The sequence below is a fragment of the Chiloscyllium plagiosum genome, unplaced genomic scaffold, assembly GCF_037043375.1.
Source record: "Chiloscyllium plagiosum isolate Xiang-an unplaced genomic scaffold, Cpla_swu_hap1 HiC_scaffold_31, whole genome shotgun sequence".
Taxonomy (NCBI): domain Eukaryota; kingdom Metazoa; phylum Chordata; class Chondrichthyes; order Orectolobiformes; family Hemiscylliidae; genus Chiloscyllium; species Chiloscyllium plagiosum.
This window is the reverse complement of record NW_028270169.1, coordinates 56,568,563-56,590,638: the sequence shown is the minus strand read 5'-3', so window position 1 is coordinate 56,590,638 and position 22,076 is coordinate 56,568,563. Positions and strand designations below refer to the sequence as shown.

The window sequence follows — 22,076 nt, the reverse complement described above, 5'->3', positions numbered from 1 at the left end:
AAGGCAAGGACTGATTAGGGATAGTCAACATGGCTTTGTGCATGGGAAATCATGTCTCACTAACTTGATTGAGTTTTTTGAAGAAGTAATGAAGAGTTTTGATGAGGTTAGAACGATAGACGTGATCTGTCTGGACTTCAGTAAGGCGTTTGACAAGGTTCCTCATGGTAGACTGATTAGAAAGGTTACATTACGTGAAATGCAGAGAGAACTATCCATTTGGATACAGAACTGACTGGAAGACAGAAAACAGAAGGTGATGGTGGAGGGTTGCCTTTCAGACTGGAGGCCTGTGACCAGTGGAGTGTCACAAGGATCGATGCTGGATCCACTGATTTTTGTCATTTACATAAATGAATTGGCTGTGAACATAGGAGGTATAGGCAGTAAGTTTGCAGATGACACCAAAATTGGATGTGTAGTGGACAGCAAAGAAGGTTTCCTTAGAGTGCAACAGGAACTTGATGGGCTGAGGAGTGGCAGATGGAGTTTAATTTAGATAAATGTGAGGTGCTGCATTTTGGAAAGACTAATCATGGCAAGTTTTATACACATAATGGTAGGTCCAGGGGAGTGTTGCTGAACGAAGAGACCTTGGAGTACAGATTCATAGTTCCTTGAAAGTGGAGTCGCGGATAGGATAGTGAAGAAGGCATTTGGTATGCTTGCGGTTATTGGTCAGAGCATCGAGTATAGGAGTTGGAAGGTCATGTTTTGGCTGTACAGGACGTTGGTTAGGCCACTTCTGGAATATTGTATGCAATTCTGGTCTCTCTCCTATCGGAAGGACGTTGTAAAACTTGAAAGGGTTCAGAAAAGATTTACAAGGACTTTGCCAGTGGTGGAGGGTTTGAGCTATTAGGGAGAGGTTGAATATGCTGGGGCTGTTTTCCCTGGAGCGTTGGGGCCTGTGGGATGACCTTATAGAGGTTTATAAAGTCATGGATAGAGTAAATAGACAAGGTCTTTTCCCTGGGGTGGGGGGACTCCAGAACTGGAGGGCATAGGTTTAGGGATGAGAGGGGAAAAATTTCAAAGAGACCTAAGGGTCAACTTTTTCATGCAGAGGGTGGTATGTGTATGGATTGAGCTACCAGAGGAAGTGGTGGAGGCTGGTACAATTACAACATTTAAAAGGCATCTGGATGGGATTATGAGAAGGAAGGATTTAGCAGGATATGGACCAAGTGCTGGCAAATGGGACTAGATTAGGTTAGGATATCTGGTTGGCATGGACGAGTCGGACCGAAGGGTCTATTTCCGTGCTGTACATCCCTAGGACTCTATGATTGTACTACTTCCCTGTTGATTATAATTTCACCAAGTTCCTCTTTTCTTTCAATCTCTTGATTTATCGGTATTACTGGAATGTTTTTATATCGTTGATAGTGAAGACAGAAGCCAAATATTTATTAATTATGTATGCCACTTCTTTCTTATCTACAGTTGATTTCCTATTTTCACCCCCTGGAGGACTAATGCTCACTTGCAGTTGTTTTGATATCTATAGGAACGTTTGTGCAGCCTTCTACTCCTCTCTTTGTTTATTAATTCTCCACTGTTTATCCACTACTAATTATTTAATACAAGTAGTCTTACATTGCAACCTCACCAGGTTGACACCTTATATTTTGGTATGCCTGGTGGTACTCCTGGCATGCCTTCCTGCATTCTCCATGGAATCAGGGTTGATGCCCTAGTTTAGTACTAATGGTAGAGTGGGGGATATGCCAATCTGTGAGGTTACAAGCTGCATTTCAGTACAATACTGCGGTTGCCAATGTCCACTGCACCTTGTGGATGCCCAGCCTAGAGTTGCTAGATCATTCAAAGTGATGCCAAACTAGTGGTCCTGCAAGACAAAAGTGCCAGTGGGTCCTTTTTCTTGTGGTACCAAAGAGGTTAAGAATATTCTACCTTTCACTACTGTATTAGCTGATTGTAATATGTTCGCAAAATTCAGACATAGCTTGACGGTTCAGGTCCTGACTGATATATTTGCTGCCTATGCCCCCAGCTGTTGGAAGCTGTAACTGCACAAGCCCCATCAGTCCTATGTTTTGAAATAAATGGAGTATCCAAATAATGTTATTTTATCTTCCTACTTCCCATAGTACACTACCAGAAGATCATTCATCGAGACATCAAACCTTCAAATCTGCTCCTGGGAGATGATGGCCATATTAAAATTGCTGACTTTGGAGTAAGCAACCAGTTTGAGGGGAACGATGCCTTGCTGTCCAGTTCAGCTGGGACTCCAGCATTCATGGCACCAGAGACACTCTCAGAGACCAGGAAGAGCTTTCATGGGAAGGTAGGGAAACAATGGCCTGTATATCATAATTCCACCACTGACCGAAAGTCATGGGGTAAATGTGGGGGAATGGGTCAGGGTGGGTTGTGCTTCGGCGGGTCAGTGTGGACTTGTTGGGCTGAAGGGCCTGTTTCCACACTGTAAGTAATCTAATCTAATCTAATCTAATCTAATCTAATCTAATATCGTCACTATCACCACTTCACTCAATGACCAGCACTGTCACCATGACTTGTAATGTTTGGATTTAATATTCAGACTCATATGTTCAAAATCTCAAAATAGCCTCAATCATATTTTTCTGTGTAACTCTCTTCAGCCTAGACCCTTCCAGGAGCACTGTCTTCATTCAGCTAAGGCCCCTTCTGTCTTTTCAACTATGACAACCCCTTTCCTTCCAAATTTCACCCAGTGGCAATCATGTCTGCATCCACCTGGACCCGAAACCCGGGACTTTTCCTCACAGCTTCTCCCCCCTCTCTTGCCTCTTCCTCTTCAAAACATCTTAGTATTTTAACTTTTTGTCATCTGTCCTACTATGTATTTGATTCACACCCAGGAAAATGCTATCCTTTAATTCATTTACAACTGCGCACTCAAAATCTTAACTATCAAACCTTTTAGGAATCTGTTGGCATAGTGTTTCCACAGTCACTGATTTACTCAACTGCAGTGTTACCTTTGGCTTTAACATTCTGTCAAAGGATAGAATCATAGAATCCCTACAGTGAAGAAAGAAGCCAGTCGGCCCATCAAATCTGCACCGATCCTCTGAAGAGCATCCTATCCAAATCCAGCTCGCTACCCTATCCGTGTAACCCCGCATTTACCATGACTAATCCACCTAACCTGCACTTTTTGGACTGTGGGAGGAAAATGGAGCACCCAGCAAAAAGTCACAAAGACATTGGGAGAATGTGCAGATTCTGCACAGACAGTAACCCAAGGCTGCCATTGAACCCGGGCGCTGGCGCTATGAGCCACCATGCCATCCAAATAAAGCCATAATTAGCTGCTTCTGCCAAGTCCTTTCCTTTTACTAGTCCACCTGCCCAAACCTACTCTAACCCTTCCATGTTGCAAGCCTGAACTTGCATCCAGCTTCTCTCCCTTAGACCCTCTCCATGCTTATCTTGTCTATGAATCCCATGGAGAAATTGAAGACTGCAGACACTGGAGATTAGAATGGAAAAGTGTGGTAATAGAAAAGCACAGCCGGTCAGGAAGCATCTGAGGAATTCCTGATGAAAAGCTTATGCTCAAAATTACGACTCTCCTGCTCCTCGGATGCTGCCTGACCAGCTGTGCTTATCCAGCACCACACTTTTCCATTCTGATCTCCAGTGTCTGCAGTCTTCACCAAACTGATAACCCAACTTCAATATCTAGCCCCCATCTTACAGATATTATAAGCTACTTTCTCTCTTCAGCTCCTCTCCCACTATCCGTTAAAGTTGCTATCATCATCTCTCCATTCAGAAAGCAACCCTTGGTCGCTCTGTTCTTGAATACTTCGACCATATCTCCAATTTCCCCTTGAACATGTCGCTTCCAAAATCGATTCCTATCTTTTCCAGAACTTCATGTTGACTCCCTGAGTCATGTATGTGCTCTGCCACAGTAACAAAACAGCTGCAATCAGAAGTCCCAAATGACATTCTCGGTGATAGTGACAGTGGCACATGTTCCTTTCTCGTCCTTCTCGCTCTGATTACACCTTTGGTGATGATAATTGCTTCTAAGAAGCATTAGAAGCTCGATGAGGTCATTTGGTGGGTGTTTGGTTTGAGAGTGGGATCTCTGGTTTCAGGTCTGCAGTGCCATTTTGCCCAAGACACCCTTCCACCTCTGTGAAACTTCAGGACTCAAAGTTTATGCGAAGATTTGTAGATCGGGTGCTCGTTGTTGTGGTTCTGTTCGCCGAGCTGGAAGTTTTTGTTGCAAACGTTTCGTCCCCTGGTTAGGCAACATCATCAGTGCTTGGGAGCCTCCTGCGAAGCGCTTCTTTGATGTTTCCTCCGGTGTTTATAGTGGTCTGTCCCTGCCGCTTCCGGTTGTCAGTTTCAGCTGTCCGCTGTAGTGGTTGGTATATTGGGTCCAGGTCGAAATGTTTGTTGATGGAGTTTGTGGATGAATGCCATGCCTCTAGGAATTCCCTGGCTGTTCTCTGTCTGGCTTGCCCTATGATAGTAGTGTTGTCCCAGTCGAATTCATGTTGCTTGTTGTCTGCGTGTGTGGCTACTAAGGATAGCTGGTCGTGTCGTTTCGTGGCTAGTTGATGTTCGTGTATGCGGATTGTTAGCTGTCTTCCTGTTTGTCCTATGTAGTGTTTAGTGCAGTCCTTGCATGGGATTTTGTACACTACATTCGTCTTGCTCATGTTGGGTATCGGGTCCTTCGTTCTGGTGAGTTGTTGTCTGAGCGTGGCTGTTGGTTTGTGTGCCGTTATGAGTCCTAGGGGTCTCAGTAGTCTGGCAGTCAGTTCCGAGATGCTCCTGATGTATGGTAGTGTGGCTAGTTCTTTTGGTTGTGGTATGTCTTCGTTCCGTGGTCTTTCTCTTAGGCATCTGCTGATGAAGTTGCGCGGGTATCCGTTTTTGGCGAATACCTTGTATAGGTGTTCCTCTTCTTCTTTTTGTAGTTCTGGTATACTGCAGTGTGTTGTGGCCCTTTTGAATAGTGTCCTGATGCAGCTTCGTTTGTGTGTGTTGGGGTGGTTACTTTCATAGTTTAGGACTTGGTCTGTGTGTGTGGCTTTCCTGTATACCCTTGTAGTGAATTCTCCGTCTGGTGTTCTCTGTACCATCACATCTAGGAATGAAAGTTGGCTATCCTTTTCTTCTTCTCTCGTGAATCGGATTCCTGTGAGTGTGGCGTTGGTGATCCGGTGTGTTTTTTCTATTTCTGTGTTTTTAATGATTACAAACGTGTCATCGACATATCTGACCCAGAGTTTGGGTTGAATTTGTGGTAGGACTGTTTGTTCTAACCTTTGCATAACTGCCTCTGCTATGAGTCCCGAGATTGGTGATCCCATGGGTGTTCCGTTGATTTGTTATTACTTGAAATGGCTTCTCTTTCTGCTCTCACACCATTACCCCGGTACCCCTCATTTGTCATCTACATGTTCCCCTCGTCTGGCAGTGTCATCTGAAAGCACACCTTTAACCTTCTCTAGAATACCAATGACACTCAGCTTTACCTCTCCACATCCATCTCTGTTCTATACTGTCCCCTAACCATCCATCCCTCTCTCTGCTAATGATCTGTGAGTAATCCACTCTAAAAGTAATTATGGTGTCATATTTGATCCTGAGATAAGGTTTGACCATATATTCATACCAACTCTGAGACCATCCTTTGCATCTCAGTAACATGTCTCATCTTTGCCCCTATCTTAGCTCATCAGCTGGCGGGGGTGGGGTGGGGTAATGTGAGGGAGGGGATAGTGTGAGTGGGGGATGGGATGTTGTAGGGTGAGATGGGGCATGGTGCAGGTTGGGAGTAAGGCTGCGTGGGGAGGGAGTTTGGGGGAGGGCGCAGTGAGATTGGGGAAGAAGTGTTGTAGGGTGGGGGTGGAGCAGTTTTGGGGAGGGGATGTGGCTGGGTAAGGGAGGGTTGGGGCAGTGTGGGGGAGAGGGTGTAGCGGCTTAGGGAATGGGATGTGACTGGGTAGGGGAGAGTTTGGGGCAGTGTGGGGGAGGGAATGTGACAGTGTGGGGGAGGGGCAGTGCAGAGTGAGCTTGGGCATGTCCCTGGTATAAGACAGACAGTGGCCACTTGGAGACTGAATTAGGTGAGAGGCAAGAAGCTTCGAGAGTGACAGTGACTGGTTGATATTTGCGCTGTATGAAGATGTTCAGTAAAGTTGCTCAGGGGATAGTGTTAGAAGCGCTACTTTTCTTGATCGGCATGAATGGCTGAGACTTGAGTTCACAGGACATATTTTTTCAACTTTCTATCCACCCAAAATTTAGAAACATTTTGAATAGTGAGGTAAATAATGATAGGCTTTCAGAGAACAGGGGTCGTGTAGAGGGCAGACATGTTTTGGATGTAATTTACATGAAGTGCAAAGGTACATTTTGATAGCAAGATGTGGCACAGTGGCTCAGTGGTTAGCATCGCTGCCTCACAGCATCAGGGACCCCGGTTTGATTCCAGCGTCGGGCAACTATCTGTTTGGAGTTTGCACATTCTCCCTGTGTCTGCGTGGGTTTCCTCCAGGTGCTCTGGTTTCCTCCCACAGTCCAAAGATGTGCAGGTTAGGTGACTTGGCAATGTTAAGTTGCCCATAGCGGTCAGTGATGTGTAGGAAAGGTGTATTCATCAGGGGTAAATATAGGATCGGGGAATGGGTCTGGGTGGGTTACTCTTTGGAGGGTTGATGTGGATTTGTTGGGCTGAAGGGCCTGTTTCCACACTGTAAGGATTCTATGAAAAGACAATACAGGTATCCCCTGCTATCTGAAAGCAGAGAGTTTCAGTGAAACCTTTTGTAAGTCGAAATGGTGTAAAATGAAGAAGCATTAATTTATATGGGATGTATTTTGCCGTTTTTCGTAAAAGTGAAAATTCTCTTTGGATTAGCAAAATCAGGTACTAATGTAGGTCTTTTGTCAAAAGCGAATTGGCATGAAGCGAACGTTCAAAACGTGGAGGATACCCGTACAAAATAAAAGGTACAATTTTAAAGAAGAGGGAGCTGGAGAATATGTGCATTAATGGAGTCATAGAATCATAGAGATGTACAGCATGGAAACAGATGTTTCGGTCCAACTCGTCCATGCCGACCTGATATTCTAAGTTAATCTAGTCCTACTTGCCAGCACTTGGCCCATATCCTTCTAAACCCCTCCTATTCATAGACCCATCCAGATGCCTTTTAAATGTTGTCATCGTACTAGCCTCCACCATTTCCTCTGGCAGCTCATTCCATACACGCACTACCCTATGTGTGAAAAAGTTACCCCTTACGTCCATTTTAATTTTTTTCCCTTTCACCCTAAACCTATGCCCTCTAGTTCTGGATTCCCCCACCCAAGGGAAAAGAGCTTGTCTATTTACCATCCTCATGCTTTTATAAACCTCTATAAGGCCTTTGACGCTCCAGGGAAAACAGCCCCAGCCTGTTCAGCCTCCCCTATAGCTCAAACCCTCCAACCCTGGCAACATCCTTGTAAATCTTTTCTGAACCCATTCAAGTTTCACAACATCCTTCCGATAGGAGGGAGAACGCAATTGCATGCAAGATTGCAAAAGTGGCCTAACCAACATCCTGTACAGCTGCAACATGACCTTCCAACTCCTATACTCGATGCTCTGACCAGTAAAGGAAAGCATACCAATCGCCTTCTTCACTGTTCTATCTACCAGCAACTCCACTTTCAAGGAACTACAAACCTGCACTCCAAGGTCTCTTTGTTCAACAAAACTCCCCAGGATCTTACCATTACGTGTATAAATCCTGCCCTGATTTGTCTTTCCAAAATGCAGCACCTCACATCTATCTAAATTAAACTCCATCTGCCACTCCTTGGCCCATTCACGATCAGATCCTGTTGTACTCTGAGATAACCTTCCCTGTCCACTACACTTCCAATTTTGGTGTCATCTGCAAACTTCCTAACTATATTTCCTATGGACCCATCCAAATCATTTATATAAATGACAAAAAAGCAGTGGATCCAGCACCAATCCTTGTGACACACCACTGGTCACAGGCCTCCAGTCTAAAAGGCAGCCCTCCAGTTCTGTATCCAAATGGCTAGTTCTCCGTGTAGTTAATGTGATCTAACCTTGCTAACCAGTCTACCATGAGGAACCTTGCCGGACGACTTACTGAAGTCCATATAGATCACATCCATCGCTCTGCTCCCTTTGTTATTTCTTCAAAAAACTCAATCAAGTTAATGCAATAAGATTTCCCACGCACAAAGCCATATTGTCTATCCCTAATCAGTCCTTGTCTATCCAAATACATGTAAATCCTGTCTCTCAGCATTCCTTGCAACAACTTGCCCACTACTGATGTTAGGCTCACCGGTTTATAGTTCCCTGGCTTTTCCTTACGTCTTTCTTAAATCATTGAATGTGGCAGGACGCATTGAGAAAGAGGTTAACAGAGCATACAGTATTCTGAGATTTATAAACAGCGCTACAAAGAACAAAAGCAAGAAAGTTTTGATGGACTTTTAGAAAACACTGAGTTGCTGTCTGCTTCAGTGCCATGCTTTAAGTAGGATGTGCAGGCTTTAGAGAAGGTGAACCAAAAGTTTATGAGAATATTTGAGAGATGAATTTGAAGAAGCTGCCTTTGTTCTCCTTGGAGGAGATGAAGAGAAAATGTAATTAAGGTGCCCCAATTCATGAGGAAACTGGGCAGAGTTGATGTGGAGAAACTAGTCTTTTTGTGAACCAGAGGAGACATATTTAAGCTGCTTGGCAAAAGAAGCAATAGGAGATATAGGCATAAGGAGGAATCTCTTGCACAGAGTGAGTGGTCAGAATCTGCAGTGCACTGCCTGAGGGTGTGCTGAAGAGCTTTTAATCAGTCGGAGCTTTTAAAAGGAATAAGCACCTGAACAAAAGAGATTTTCAGCTTTCAGGGAAAGCACAGGAATTGTTATCACTGATGCCTCCCAGCTCCTGGGACCCACGTTCAATTCCAGCTTTGTATGACTGTGTGGAGTTTGCACATTTTCCCCATGTCTGCGTGCGTTTCCTTTAGGTGCTCCAGTTTCCTCCCACAGTCCAAAGATGTGCAGGTTAGGTGGATTGTCCAAATTGCCCATAGTGTCCAGGGATGAGTAGGCTTGGTGGATTAACCAGTGTAAATGTAGGGCTACGGGAATAGGGTGGGGGGCTTGGTCTGCATGGAATGCTCTTCAGAGGGTTGGTGCAGAATCGATGAGCTGAATGACCTCTTTATGCACTGTAGAGATTTTATGACTGTAGCTAGCTAATTCTATGAGTGTAACTAAAATAAATGCACTTTATTCTGCGCATAAAGTCAGCACAGGAATGCTGATCTGAATGACTCCTCCATTACTGTATACTCTGTGCTCCTGTGTGTTTTTGATCATTTTTCCAGCATTAATCCTGTTTTTATTTGAATGTATGAGTAAATGAGTATTCTTTATAAATCTGATATTGAATCATGGAGAATATGTTGAGCAAGGCGTTAGTATAGGAGCACAGCTATTCTGAAATCAGTGTAGATGGTTGTAGTAATGTTGCTAATGTTATTTTTCAGGCTTTGGATGTCTGGGCCATTGGTGTCACCTTGTATTGCCTGGTCTTTGGCAAGGTATGTATATGGATCTTATATTGTGACAGGACTCAGGTTATTTGGAATGCTGACTGGGACAGTCCAAAATTGGGAATGTGTAGTGGAGACGAATCCGCAGCCTTGGTCAGAGAGCCCACTCGATCAGATGTCAGCCAGGCAGGCTTTCTGCCAGGGTTATGAAACTCGATCTGGATGCCCCACCCACCTGGAGCTAACAGCCAATCAGAGACCTTAATCTCCAATGGCAATGGCACAATGGAGGCTATGGCTGATACCAGGATATTAACCCTCAAACTGGAAAATCAGAGGTGAGAAAGGTTGGGGTTGTTGCTTTGGTGGTGCTGTGAAATGGGTTGTATCTGGGTTTGAGGGATGTAATGAGCAGGGTGGCAGAGAGGTCAAAAGTAGGGACACAGAGGTGGATCTCAGTGATCACTGCCCTGCCCCCAAGACTGAGTCCTTCTGATTTTGCACAAATTAGTGCAGATTGAGGGACCTATTTTGTTGAATTGAAACATGCATAGTGCACATACATGTTCTTTCTGTTGGCAAAGAACAGGGTCCTACCCACAAATGCACCACACTATGAGCCTGATTGACAATCCTAAATCAGTTGTCAGTGTAATTCTTTGCTTGCTCTACAATGCTCAAGGTTGGTTTAGTTGGAAGATGTAATAAAGATTCACTTTCTCTCTTTCTCTGCAGTGTCCCTTTATAGATGAATATATCCTGGCACTTCATGCCAAAATTAAGAACTGGCCTGTGGAATTTCCAGAAAAGTGAGTAAAAATGGTAAACTGTTCAAATTATTTGATCGCACAAGTGTTGTTGCCAGTTACTCAAAAGGAGATAATTAGACAATCAGTTTACCAATTCTTCCTAATGAGATGGGACAGTTTGGGGAATTTTGAGCTCTAATACAACTGGAGTGTCCACAATCAAACAGCACTCAATGAATGTTACCCCCAGTTCAGTGGGCCACAGTGCCCGGCAGGAAGCTGAAGCATTCATTTCCTTTCTTGCAAACATTTCAACTGGTAACACTGTGTTTAGAGGTTTGTGGGTCCAAATCGTACTCCAGAGATTAGTGCAGGAGTGCTGCACTGTTAGAGGAACTGTCTTTTGGAGATCCAGTCTTCCCATTTAGGTGAATAGAAGGAAATTCCCTGGTGCAATTCAGAGAAGAGCAAGGGATTTCTTGGCCAACATGTACCCTTGAACCTATATCACCAAATGACATTTATCAAAGGGTTTGTTTGTGAGATTGGTTGGCATGTTCACCTAATTTGATTCTACATCAAAAATGGGGTTGTCATGCAGATGCAAGAAGTGCTGTAAAAATTCACATTCAAACAACACCTCCCAGTCGTGTCTGTTAACTTGTTCTTGGAGTTTGTGGAAGTGATTTTGAAACACAGAGGTGTGCTGTCTCGAATTCTCTGTCTGAAGCCCATTACCATCCACGTATAATGTTCCTTGATGACTAGTTTGAACCTACCACATGATGTTAGATGTAATGACCTGACCGAGTTTGGAAAGCCATAAACTGCACCATCCCAAAAAGATTCCAGAAACTATTTTTAATTGAAAAAAATATGTAATCCAATGTGAGAGAGGGTGAGGTTATTACTTTAGATCTGAAGAAAACAAATCAGGGAATTTTCTTAATGGGAAAATACTAGAAGCTGTGAAGAAGCTTGTTGATTTAGCTGTCCACATAAAAACTTGCAAAGAGTTCGGGCACAAACGAACAAATCAAACTCCTGCAATGTTGGACTTTGTCTCAAGAGGATGACTTCAGAACTGAGGAATTAATGTTTAAGTTCTGGAGAGAATTACTCAGACCCTATCAAGTGTACTGCATTCAGTTTCAATAAAGAAACGAAGGATATATTGGACAGAGATTAAGGAAACTGGACTTGTGTTCTCAAAAGTTTAGAAAGTTTAGGATGATTTCATCAACGTATTTAAAATAATTAAAAGTTTCAAAAAGTTGTTTAAGGGACTTGGAGTTCATTGGGTTAGGTTCTCTCCCAGCTCACCACCCCCACCTCAGGAGAAACTCACTTGATTGGTGGATTCTTCAAGGATGTGGGTTCTGGATGGGGTTGGGCCTGCGACCGCTGGATTCAGTCACAGGGCCGCCTGGTACGAAAATGGAGTAATTAAAAGATCTGCCTCACTTCTCCAGGGTTTGTCATTTTATTAAATGTTAGGCCATCCATCCCTCATCCCTCTGCCCACTCCTTATGCTCCACCTGCACCAACTCATATCAACCCATGCCACCTGTAAACCCCAGTGGCCCCTTATAGCCCACATACCAACATAATGCCAATCTCATGTTGTCTCTCATGACCTGTGTAACCTGTCAACTGTTCCACCTGGTGTTGTGCTTGTTCCTTCCATGCCACTACCCACCAAGAGCAGATCTCAGGAGCCATATTGACTTACAATAAATGCCCAAAATTCATCCCTTTATTGCTGTTAACATAAATCTTATGTTCATAAACTCAATGCAAAGATATAAATTCCCTCAAGAACTTAATTCCTTACAAAACAAATACACTTATTTTCATAATGCCATATCAAAGATAGCTAATCCTCTAATGACACATTATGGGTATCAATCGCACTGCGAATTTAAGAATCCCTACTGAGATAATGTGGGAAGAGGGCAGGCATTAATATTGAAATAATAATAGCCCTTGGGATTAAGTCAATAAACGGCTATTATAACTGGTAGAACAAATTATTTTTCACTGATACAGGCAGCTTGTATTTTAAATTTTTATAAGGCTGGAGATTTGAATGAATTCAATTAGATTTATTTTCACCCCTCACTGCCATGGGCTGGTTATTTTAAAATGTTTTTAAAAGAACTGGGAATTTGCGTTGCTTCACAGCTGGAGAGTTCCACACGTATTCTCTGCCCTTTCAGAACATCAACATCCACTCTGAAAATTTGTGATTCCCACATTGCGGGTTAAGGCCTTTACTACAACAAAAATGGGGTTTGTTGCTCTCAGCTCTGAGCCTCTTCAAACAAAGATAAACGGAAATCTGCAAACCTCCTTCCCAAAATGTTCTACCAGCTGGTGAGGTTTTGGTGGTGATGAATGAGGCAATTAAAAGTGTAAAGACTGAAGGAGATAAATCATTTCTCATGCGTAAGTGTCCAAATTAATATGACACTCACTTGATAAATGGGATTAAAATGCATATCATTTAGTAAAATAGTGGAACCGGTTTGTTCAGGTTCCCAGAAATACTGCTTTCTCTGTCTGTTGTTAACATGTCTCATAAATTCATATTTCTCAGACCAGAAGTCAGTGAAGAGCTGAAGGATTTGCTTCTTCGGATGTTGGATAAGAATCCTGACACCAGGATTACAGTTCCACAGATAAAGGTATAAAATAACCACAGATAAAAAGACCTGTACTATTTCAATTAGAATCACTGATGAATGTCCCTTTGTAAAAGAGTTATTCATTGACAATATTTTCTTTCTGTAATATTAGTATTTAATACGCTTATTAGTTCCTTCCAGTTGAAACACAAGGTTGAAAATTATCAGGTCATTTAAATTTAACAAAGCCTACCTATATTTTGATTACTTCAATTGAACATGGTCATATCATAATTAACTACAAACCAACCTTTCAGAGCTCTCACAGAACATAATTAATTATTCTCTCAATGTTTCAACCAGAACAGAAATCACTTGAGTGACTTTCATCCCATGCAATCTTGAACTTACTCTGAATTCCATGGACACCCTAATTAAAATGAAATCACATTCACCCAGCACCTTTCTCATTATTGATGTTTGTTGTATCCCTGACCCACTCTGTGTGCTTCATTGAAAATTCCTATCCTTGTTTTAGCCATTCTTGGCTGTAGCCAATGCTTTATCTTTGACTTTCTCTCATCTTATGTTCCAGCTTGTGCTTTGTACTGCTTTTATTCTGGCATCTTCTGCCATCCCCTTGCTTCTGCAGCTCTATATTAGAAAACCCTTCATTCAGCTTGGTGTTTATTCCTGAAACTCTCCTTTGAGCCTGGACATACCTCTCACAACCATTAAAATCCTCCCCGAAAGCTCATCTATCTGGCTCTGCCTTTGCCCTTCTTTTTGAATTCTTACATTCCAGATCAGTGTACGTGCTGTTGTCTGTGAAGTACTTTGAGTCTTTTATTCCCTTTGTGGACACAAATAAAAGTTGTTTGCTATTTATCTTGAGTACACAATCAGATAGTTCGTCTCCCCATAGCTTTATTATTCACTTACTAAACCTTCGGTTAGCACAAGAAACACTTATTTTCCCCTCCTAACTACCTTTGAGAAATGCTGGTGAGCTACCTTCTCAAATACAGCTGAGAGTCACTGCAGAGGGAAGTTAATAGTTAAATATATGCTGTGGGTTTGGAGACACATGTAGACAGACCAGGTAAGGACAGCAGATTTCCTTCCCTAAAGGGGTTTAGTGAACCAGATGCATTTTGGGATTACTGGTGAAACTGAGCAGGTCTGGTGGCATCTGTGGGAAGTTAAGTGGAGTTAACAGTTCAAATCTGGTGACTCTTCATCAGAATTGAAACTGAAATGAATTCAAAACATTGACTGTGGTTTCTTCCCGCAGATGCTGCCAGACCTGCTGAGTTTCACCAGCAATTCCTGTTTTTGTTTCAGATCTCCGGCATCAACAGTTCTGCGTTTTATTTTAATGTTGCATTTTTGGGTCAGTGACAGTGAGGGAATGGTGATATATTTCCAAGTCAAATTGGTAAGTGGCTTGGAGAGGAACTTGCAGGTGGTAGTGTTCCCAACTGGAACTAATGAAAGCCTTTTGCCAACAAGTTAAGTCACAGGAACAGGGCGGGTATTGCAACAGTGAAGAGTGCAGGACTTCAGGACAGGACAACAAAAAACCTTCCATGGGAAGTCAGGAGGGTCTCTCTTGCTCCCAAAAAGAAGCAATAGAGGACCTTAATTGGCTCTGAATTCTCTTCCTACCATCTCCACTGGCCCTTAAAGCTGCTGTGATTTCCCTACTCAGACCAGAGTCAAAATTACAGTCTGATGATATCATCGGACTTCTGTCTGCATGGATAAAGAAGGACCCCATGGCCGTAGATTGTTTCATTTCACACTCATTCAGAAGACCAGGTTGCAATGAAAGCAGATCCCTATACCTTAGGCAAATGGATTAAAATTGTTCTTCCAAAAGCAAAATACTCTGGTTCTCAAAATCTAAAATGATTTTGCCATTTCTTCACTGTCATGGGTCAAATTCTTCTCGAACAGCGCTGTGGGTACCCTTTCACTTCAGGGACTGAAGTTCAAGAAGGCAGCTCACCACTACCTCCTCCAGGGCAGTTAGGAATCGGAAATAAATGACAGCCCAGCCCAGCAATTCCTATATCCCTGAATGAGTATAAAAACAGTAGGCAGCTTCTGTGAGGAGCTAATATCAACACACCAGGACCAGGTGGGACCCTGGAGTTAAAACTGCTCTGGCCTTATTTCACAATGCTTGATGACATTTCACATGTGTCCAAGTTCTAGTTATAATCTCCCTCACCATGAGCAGTGGTACACCAGTTTATGAAGATGTGGGTGAACTGTACCTTTAAGAGAGTTAAAAGCCAGCAAAAACTACCTGATAGCACCAAGTGCTCTGAAAAAAGTTACAATGTAACATGTGCTCCAGCTGCTGGGGTAGCTAGGGTAGCTGATTGCCTGGAAATGACAAAACAGATTTGAATTAGGCCAATCAGTTTAAATTATACCCTGAAAAATACCAAAACCCAGTTTGAATTGAGTATATTGACAATCTTAAAAGTCAATGACACAATCCAATGCTTTGGGGTGGTATAAGACCAGGGGAAAATTGAGCAGTAGAGAGGAGAACAGCCAAGCTACCAGCATGTAAAGACTGTCTGAAAAAATAGCTCCCTTAAATGGTACATTTATCATGCCTGTGAAGCAGAATCCCCAAGAAGAAGAAAAGACAACAGGAATACAGAGAAAACTGAAAGCTGCCTGGTTTTGAAATAAGAAGTGTTGTTTTGTAAATCGTAATCGGGAGTTTTATCGGGTTAGTATTATAGAATGGAAGGTAAAACATAGGTTAGAGAGGAGATGTAAATGGTTGTTAGTTAATTATTCTCTGTTATACTTTAAGAAGTAAAGTTAATTTTTACTTTAAATAGTTCTTGGCCTCTGGAATGTTCACAAATTACTACACGGGATAAATCTTTTCTGTGTTGCTGGTTTTAAATTAAGGAGGAGAGTTTACTCCGTGTCATAACACAAGCATAGTGGCACTGTTGTGAGACTGTTATCTATAGCCTGGACTAATACAATGCAGATAGAGGCCATTTGGCCTATCAAATCTGCATCAACCCTCTGAAAGACTTACCCCATAACAATGTGGTAATTCACCTAGCCGCCACATTGCTGCTAAATTGCCCATTTTTGTCCTGTGGGAGGAAGCTGGAGCACCTGATGGGAACCCACTCAGATACAGGGAGAACATCCACACAGGCAGTCACCCAAGGCTGGAATCAACCCCAGGTCCCTGGTACAGTGAGGCAGCAGTGCTAACCCATTGAGCCACCCATCCAGACAGATGAGTCCAAACTTCCACACAGCAGTTGGACAAATTTAAATGCAGTTAATTAAATAAATCTCAAATGAAAATCTATCCTCAATAATTGTGGCTCTTTGAAAGACTAAATGTAAGAAGGTTATCTGATATTCTGTGGTTTATTATTTAGCTGCATCAATGGGTAACAAAGAATGGGACCGATCCTCTTCCACTGGAGGAGGAACATTGCAGTATGGTTGAAGTCACTGAAGAGGAGGTGATGAACTCTGTCAAATTAATTTCCAGCCTCTCAACTGTGGTAAGAAAACCTTCCACTTTTAATACAAGAACATAGAAAGATTAATGTGCCTTATTGGTACAGATTATCGGTGTTCATTTGCTTCATTCTTGCAGTTATACTCATTAACAGAGGGTTTCACATTTCAGTGGAACAAGGCTTTGCTTGCTTACTTGAGGAGATGTACTGAAATGCATTGTGGGAAAACAATTGGGGCTGGATTGTTGTAGTACTGTGTTACTGCCACCAGTGGCTGATAACACTTCCCCTGGTTGCCATCTACAGCAAAGAATGAGGTCCATCACACCAGTTAGACCCTAACTGTTATCTCTCCACCCTGGCCCAAGTATCCCTCCCTTCACCATCAGCAGCCACCAGTAGTTCCAGCCCACCCTCTATCCCTGCATGTCCTGTGTGGGATGGTGGGGATTAGGTCCCCAGCAGCTAACTTAGTGATTGCACTTAACTCAGTATCATCATGTAGAAAGTGGCCATGTTTCCCTGGAAATTGTGGTAATGGCCTGGGTTTGCTTAGCAAAATCTCACTATCTGTATACCACTCCCTTATTGCCAGTGAGCAACTCCAAACTCAGCTTTGGCCTCTGCTGGTCTTCCTGATCCTCACCACTCTTCAGCCCCTTTAGACATCCAACTGTGCCACCATGGTCAGGATCATACAACCAGGCACCAGTAAGCTTCCTCTTGTATGTGAGTAATCCTGAATGGAACAGGCTGGCCAACACTTGTTCCAGAGCAATGGGCAGAATTCAAAGCATTGGGTAGGAGTGGTGCCTTGCTGGAGAGGGAATCCTAACCACGCACTGCCCCTACATTATAAAACATACCCTGGAGTGATAGATTCCAGAGTTAGAACCCTGATTTTAACCCCCACCACCTCCGCAGCCCAACAGGAGTAGGAGATGATTAGGTGCAATGCCGGTTTTACATTTCTCAAGGTTTTACACTCCATCCACTTTTATGAAGTGAAGCTCGAGCAGGTTATGGAACAAGAGTCTGACCTGAACTCTTCCAATTCCTGCCCATCCAGGTCGCTTCTATCTTGGGCTCAAGTATCAGTAAAATTATTTCCAAACATGATTAGCAAAGTCAACTATTGGAGAGTGAGAACAAATCTTACATTAAAAGATAGAATTAGGTTAGATTTTGGGCCTTCTCTGAACTTGCTCCTTCTAGTTTGGATTTGTAAGATTTTACCTACTCCTCATTTCGATGAGCAACCTATAATTCTGCCTCAGACAAGGAGACAGGTCAAATGCACATTTTTAGACCTCTGGTGGGGTAATTAGATTAGATTAGATTACAGTGTGGAAACAGGCCCTTCGGCCCAACAAGTCCACACCGACCCGCCGAAGCGAAACCCACCCCATACCCCAACCCTACATTTACCCCTTACCTAACACTACGGGCAATTTAGCATGGCCAATTCACCTGACCCTGCACATCTTTGGACTGTGGGAGGAAACCGGAGCACCCGGAGGAAACCCACGCAGACACGGGGAGAACGTGCAAACTCCACACAGTCAGTCGCCTAAGGCGGGAATTGAACCCGGGTCTCTGGCGCTGTGAGGCAGCAGTGCTAACCACTGTGCCACCGTGCCGCCCACGTGTGCCACCGTGCCGCCCACCTGTGCCACCGTGCCGCCCACAATTGTCCAAAAGGAGATGTCTGAGGATGTCTTTCTCTTTCTGCTCCGTAGAGGCCTGGTGAGATGAGCTAGTCATCCATCGTTTAGTTACTGTAGTTAAGGGTGCTCACTCCCTCACTCCACATTGTGATTTTCGAGTATAAAGCTGCAAACGTTCTCTCCTCACCATCCCCAGTAGCTGCCCTTGATGGACTTAGGGTTAACATCTCCAGGAGTCAACATTTTTCAGTTTGTCTAATAAACACCTAGCAAGAACAGCCTTAGACTCCCCAGAAACTCACATTTGCTAAGTCCAGCTTTCACTGTAGCACTAGCGGGGCCTAGAAAGTGCCTGAGCCTCACTCCCACCTCTATCCATTACCAATGGTTCAATATCAGAAGGCACTGTGGCCATTAGAGAGGTGTTTTGTGCACACAGAGCCAGATTCCTGGGCCTCAGTGTTAGGTTCAAGGCCACTGGGTTCTGTAGAATATTCCCTGGATTCCTGTGCAGGGTCCAGTTCTCTGTCAGTAACAGGAGCCCTGAAAACAGCTGGGTGATATTTGTGATGTTTCTCCTCAGGTCTAGGAATGTCTGTGCCCCTGGAATTTCATGAAATATGAACATCATGCTAGATTTCTAGCCATCTACTGCAAGATGGATGTTTGAGGTGTGTTCCTGGTGGCACAGATGAATACTGTGGTCCAGAGAGCTTTTGATGGCTTCATCAAATCCCCTGCTTGCTTTCGTGTTGGGAGATCCAGGAGAACTATCAAACTTTGAGATTCTTGCCGAAAGGGTTGAAATCTAAAGTCATGAGACAAAGCTGGCCTCTTCTACTTTATGTAACTTTACTAAACTCCAGAGCAAGGTTATTGGTAACCTGCCACTGGCAGCCCATTATCAAATAGAAATGTCTGTTTCACACTTAACTTTGTTAGAACAGCAACTGAAGCGTTACCATTCTTTTTTAGATTTTGGTGAAGGCCATGTTAAGGAAACGCTCCTTTGGAAACCCGTTTGAGTTTCAGAGCAGGAAGGAGGGGAGGTCCATGTCGGCACCAGGAAACCTTCTCATGTGAGTTTTCTAGATATCAACCTTAGCACTAATATAAACGAGAGCAGGTCTTGTGGGGCATTGGGTAGTGTCCCTGCCTCTGAGCCAAAAGCTCTGGTTGCAAGGCCCACTCCAGGACTTGGCAGCAAAGGAAGACATCATAATGGAGCCAAACAAGTTGAATATCAACTTGTAAATCCTTCTAATACACACCAATTGTAGGCAGTAAGAGCAGGAGAGATACCTAGTCAGCAGTGTGATGGAAAGAGATGGGAGCCTCCATCATCACTATCCTCCAGATATGCATGTAAAGGTTCCTGTTACCTCAGAAACAAAAGCTTCTGGATGAAAAGTAGCACACTGCTGGTAAAAATGCTGTTTTGATGTCTTTTGCTGCTTTGGATTTCTAGGAGTAGATCCTAAATCTAATGAAGGATTAGACCACATAAGGTAAAGACAGTATTTGTAATGTTTTTATGAAAGTTAAGAACTGGAGAAGGTCATTTGGCCTCTTGAAACTGTTCCAGTGTTCATTTGGTTAAAGGATGAACTGTACCAACTTCAGCTTACCCACGTTTTTTCCATATCCCTTCATATACTCAGCAACAAAAATCAGTGATAGCTGCAGCAACTGATAAGTCCACGTGGGAACATTGTATGGGTAGGTTTTGGATCAGAGTGTTGTGAGGGAGGGTGAAGATTTGGACATCTTGGTGGTAGGAGATTGGAGTTTGGAAGCATGTAGGCTTGTATGGCAGAAGCCACAAGTTGGGATCATGTGTGACATTGTGTGTGGTATCACACATGTGACTTAGGATAGTTGGTGGGGAGAGGATATAAGGAGAGTGCCCATTCACAGATACTTAGAGGTAAGGATGTAGGTACTTAGCTCATGAGTCCACCTCGTTCTCTCCTTGATGTATCTGTTGAGTTACTGAGACTTGGGGCACAATTACCTCTGCTGTGAGGGTGGTGAGAAGAGTAAATAATTGGGTGAATTGGCCCTGAGGTGATACTCACCCATCTTCTTACCATCTCAGCAATTAAACAGTGGGCAAGAAGGTCCACTGGGGACCGTTTTCATTTGCCAACTATTAAGGCTATTAAGTGGTCAATTAATGGCCAGTCTTGGTCACTTATGGGTGTCATCTCATCATCTGTCTAATTACCTGCCTTCCTGACAGGGAATCCAGAGTGACCTGCTTGCCAGGGATTTCCATTTGTCCTAATCTGCATCCAATTGTAAACAGAGTTTCCCTGTGACTTCCAGTCTGAAAGAAGATGATGACACAAAACTAAGCATGATTATGAGGAGGGTGCAAGAAGACTTCAGGGTGATTGAGACCAGCTGAGTGTGTGAGCAAATGCAGTATAACATGGCTAAATGTGAACTGTACACTTCAGAATGAAAAACAGAAAGGAAGAGTATGAGTTAAATGGCGGTATATTGGGAAGTGTGGATGTACAAAAGGGTCTGTGTGTTCCTGTACATCTGTCAGAAAGTAGACAAGCAAGTGGAGCAGGTAATTAGGAAAGCAAGTGGTATGCTGGCCTTTATTGCAAGAAGATTTGAACAGGGCAATTCTGAGATAATGTGATGTGGAGAACTGGAGAAGAAGTTCTGAAGAAGTATCACTTGATTCAGAATGTTAGCTCTGTTACTCTCTTCACAAATGCTGCCAGGCCTACTGAGTTTCTCCAGAAATTTCTTTTTTGTATTTGTTGCAGTTATACAGGACCTTGCTGAGACCACACCTGGAGTACTGCATACACTTCTGGTATCTCCATGGAGAAAGCATATAGTTGCTATAAAGGGAGTGCAGAGGAGGTTTACTGGGAATGTCCTATGAAAATAGATTGATTCCACTAGACCTGTATTCATTAGACTTTAAATAGATGAAAAGGGATCTGATTGAAACGTATAAAATTCTAACAAGACTGGACAGATTAGATGCAGGGCAGTTGTTTTGTCTGGTCGGATAGTCTAGGTCAGGGGGACAGTGTCAGGATATGGGGTAGGACTAGGATGAGGCAAAGTTTCTTCACTGAAAGGGTAGCAAACCTGTAGAAATCTTGAAAACAGAAGGCTGTGGAGGCCGGGACACTGAATGTATCCAAGTGGGAGATAAAGCTTTAGATTTTGTTTCAAGGAATCAAGAAGTGTGGGGAGAAAGTGTGGGCAATGAGTTGGAGGATCGGCCATGACCAACTGAATAGTGGCGTAGATTAATAAGGGCCGAATGACCTACTCCTGTACCTATGTTACTATATTTTAAAAGATCTACCTGCTCAGCATTGTCAAATGTGTTAAGTCATCAACAAAGCTCACTAAAACAGATTAACTGGGCACTATCTTATTGCTACAACAAAATAAATTGCTGGAGAAACAGCATGTTTTGAGTCCAGTGACCCTTCTTCAGAACTTCTGTCCAGAAGGGACACTGGAATTGAAGACATTGTCTTTTATTATCAGTCCAATGGGAGAAAACAGATTTCTCAGGTAGGAAGAGGGGCTCCCTCATTCCTCAGATAGCTGCATTGTATTGCGCAGGGGCACATTTCCTCCTTTCCCCAGGTTCCCCCCCCCTCCCTCAAATAAATCGCCAATACAAGACATAGCCCTAGCTGCCCAATGTTTGATTCCTGAATCTATCATCATCAGTTGAAAACCCGGCATACTCACCAAAGGTGTAAGAGAAGATGTTTTGCCAATATAATCCTTCCCTCTGCTGAATTGCCCTCTATGCTTTAAAAGTATTGAAATCTATTGGGTTATGGCAATATTCCCACACTGTCCTCATTTTATCCAAAAGCAGCAAGTTAGTAAGGGGGCACCCTGCCTGAGAGGCTTCGATATCGAACCATATTGAAAGAGGAT

The 22,076-nt window shown here is 43.3% G+C and overlaps 1 protein-coding gene across 13 annotated transcripts in view; it reads left to right on the top strand.

Moving 5' to 3' along the window:
* The window catches only part of camkk1a (calcium/calmodulin-dependent protein kinase kinase 1, alpha a), a 259,555-nt gene that overhangs the window by 202,132 nt on the left and 35,347 nt on the right, over positions 1-22,076 (top strand). For all 13 annotated transcript variants that reach the window (XM_087977564.1, XM_087977554.1, XM_087977557.1 and 10 more), the window contains 6 exons: positions 2,115-2,314; positions 9,570-9,623; positions 10,311-10,384; positions 12,925-13,012; positions 16,387-16,515; positions 19,116-19,219. In XM_087977564.1, coding sequence (XP_087833690.1) covers positions 2,115-2,314; positions 9,570-9,623; positions 10,311-10,384; positions 12,925-13,012; positions 16,387-16,515; positions 19,116-19,219 — 649 coding nt within the window. The remainder of the gene's footprint in view (positions 1-2,114; positions 2,315-9,569; positions 9,624-10,310; positions 10,385-12,924; positions 13,013-16,386; positions 16,516-19,115; positions 19,220-22,076) is intronic.